A 2,484-nucleotide genomic window follows, 5' to 3' on the forward strand; every position below is an offset into this window, starting at 1 on the left:
CCCAGCAGCTCTCCAGCCACTCCTCCCCAATCCTGTAGCGTTGCATGGGGTTCTTGTGGCCCAAGTGCAAGATTTGGCCTTGTTGAACCTCATGCGGTTGACCTCAGCCCATTGATCCAGCCTGCCCAGGTCCCTTCCTACCGAGAGCAGCTCTGTGCTGCCCTGGGCTTGCAACCCCTCCTCGATGCACCCCTGCCCTCTGCTCCAGCAGGGCAAGGACGCGATGCAGGAGGTGGAGGTGCTGATGGAGAGGATGAAGCTGCTGCAGGAGAGCCAGCTGGAGGAGGAGGGCGTCACGCAGGAGGAGATGGCCTCGCGCTTCGAGCTGGAGAAGACGGAGAGTTTGCTGGTGGCTCCTTCGGGTGAGGAGGGGCTGGGGCTGGGGACCCTGTGGGCCAGGGAGGTAACAGGGGAAGGAACCAGCGGGGAGGAGCAGGACCAGGCCTGGGGTCACTGCATCGCTCACGGCTGCTGCGGTGCTGCCTTGTAGATATCGCGGATCACTCCCTGCAGTCCAACGTCCTCTGCTTCGTGGAGGACCCGGAGTTCGGCTACAAGGACTTCACAAGGAGGGGCGAGCAGGCGCCCCCCACTTTCCGGGCGCAGGTGGGTGCTCATGGTCCCGTGCCGGACAGAGGGGAAGGAGTGGCTGGGTGCTGGGTGACAGGTCCTGTTTGTCGGTGGGGGGACAGAGGGGCTGATCCCAGGGTCGTGGACAGAGGGTGAAGGGCTGGGACTGAGCTGGAGCTGTCTGAGCAGCGCAGCCAATAATTTAGGGGAGTCTACATTGGTGGGGAGACCCCAGCTGATGTCCCTGGGTCTGGAGGGATCCTGCGTTTCCCCACTGATCCCTTACCCCAGCATCCTTTCTCCGTCAGGATTACACCTGGGAGGACCACGGCTACTCGCTGATCAACCGCCTGTACCCCGACGTGGGGCAGCTCCTGGACGAGAAGTTCCAGGTCGTCTACAACCTGACCTACAACACCATCGCCATGCACTGCGGCGTGGACACCTCCATGCTGCGTCGGGCCATCTGGAACTACGTCCACTGCGTCTTCGGCATCCGGTGGGTCCCCGAGCCGCAGCTGGAGCTGGTTCCTGTCTTGGATAGAGCTGGGGTCTGAGTCCAGGGCAGTGGTGGAGTCCCCATCCCTGGAGGGGTTTGAAAGCCAGGGATGAGGGACGTGGTTCAGTGGCGGACGGGTCATGGTTGGACTCCACCTTAAAGGTCTTTTCCAACCAAATGATGCTGTGATTCAATGTCTTGGTGAGACTCAGGCAAAGTGATGCTGCTGGGGAGCTCAGTTTAGGTCCGGAAAGACCTTGGGGTATATAAATGGGTTGTGCCTGGGGTAATGTGCCCCCCTCTCTCCTCCAGCTACGACGACTACGACTACGGGGAGGTGAACCAGCTCCTGGAGCGCAGCTTGAAGATCTACATCAAGACGGTGGCTTGCTACCCAGAGAAGACGACCAAGCGGACGTACACGCAGTTCTGGAGACACTTCAAGCACTCAGAGAAGGTGCTGCCCCTTTCTTCCCCTCCTGGCAGGGTTGGGGGGTCCTGAGACCCCCATGCCCTGACCCTGCTCTCCCCCAGGTGCACATCAACCTGCTCCTGCTGGAGGCTCGGATGCAGGCGGCTCTGCTCTACGCCCTGAGAGCCGTCACCCGCTACATGACCTGACCTTCCTCCGCTCCCTCCTCCTCCTCCTCCTGCCTCAGGTTTGGGGGAAAGACCAGGGGGGAGCTGGTACCTGAAAAACTTTGCTGAAATATTGTCTCCCCCCCATTAAGGGGCTTGGAGCTGTAGAAGGAAATGAGGGGCTTCATCTCAGGAGAGGGGACCCCCAAGTGCCAGGAAGACCCCAAAGTGCTGGGCTTGGCCGAGCTGGGGGTGCTCGGCTGCTCTGTGCCTTTTTTTGGGGGTTGAGCCCAAACAAAGCCAAACTGGGGGTGCCTGGGGTGCTGGTGTCACCTCAGTGCCACATCCGGGCACCAAGGCTGTCACCGCAGAGGACTGTCCTTGTGCTGGAGATCCCAGAGGGCAGCGTGGGCTTCACCCCGACTTTAGGGGTCTTGTTGTGCTGGAAGATGTGGGGACGCTGCCCTGACACCCCCTGCCCACCCCTCAGGCTGGGACCCCATAAGGCACCGCAGAAGGGGTGGGAAGGATCTGGATATCCCGATGTGAGGTGCCTCTGGCCCTGGGTGCCAGGCCAGGGTGAGGGTAGGGTGGGTTTGATGCCTTTTTCTGCATCGTTTTTCAGCCACATCTCAGTTTTCATGGCTGAGGGGTGGGTCTGTGTGCTGTGGGGTGATGGGGGGGAGTATGTGGGGTGGTTGTGGCATTCCCCAAATGTGCCAGGGCATTTCCCAGTGGCGCGGGTCGCCCAGGAGGTCCCAGTTTGGGAGAGCCCCCACTCCCAGTGCTGCTGGAGCAAGGGTCCGGGTCCAGCAGCATCGCCCGCTGCTCACCCA

General features: G+C 61.3%; 1 protein-coding gene across 1 annotated transcript; it reads left to right on the forward strand.

Annotated features, from left to right (window-relative positions):
* Positions 1–184: 184 nt before the first annotated feature.
* LOC104536903 (sestrin-2-like) lies at positions 185–1,737 on the forward strand. Its single transcript, XM_010179643.1, has 5 exons — positions 185–362; positions 491–606; positions 879–1,069; positions 1,382–1,526; positions 1,604–1,737. The coding sequence occupies exons 1-5, from the start codon at positions 185–187 to the stop codon at positions 1,688–1,690; spliced, it is 717 nt and encodes a 238-aa protein (XP_010177945.1). The 3' UTR covers positions 1,691–1,737.
* Positions 1,738–2,484: the final 747 nt, after the last annotated feature.

The sequence above is a fragment of the Mesitornis unicolor genome, unplaced genomic scaffold (genome assembly GCF_000695765.1).
Source record: "Mesitornis unicolor isolate BGI_N332 unplaced genomic scaffold, ASM69576v1 scaffold29742, whole genome shotgun sequence".
NCBI lineage: Eukaryota > Metazoa > Chordata > Aves > Mesitornithiformes > Mesitornithidae > Mesitornis > Mesitornis unicolor.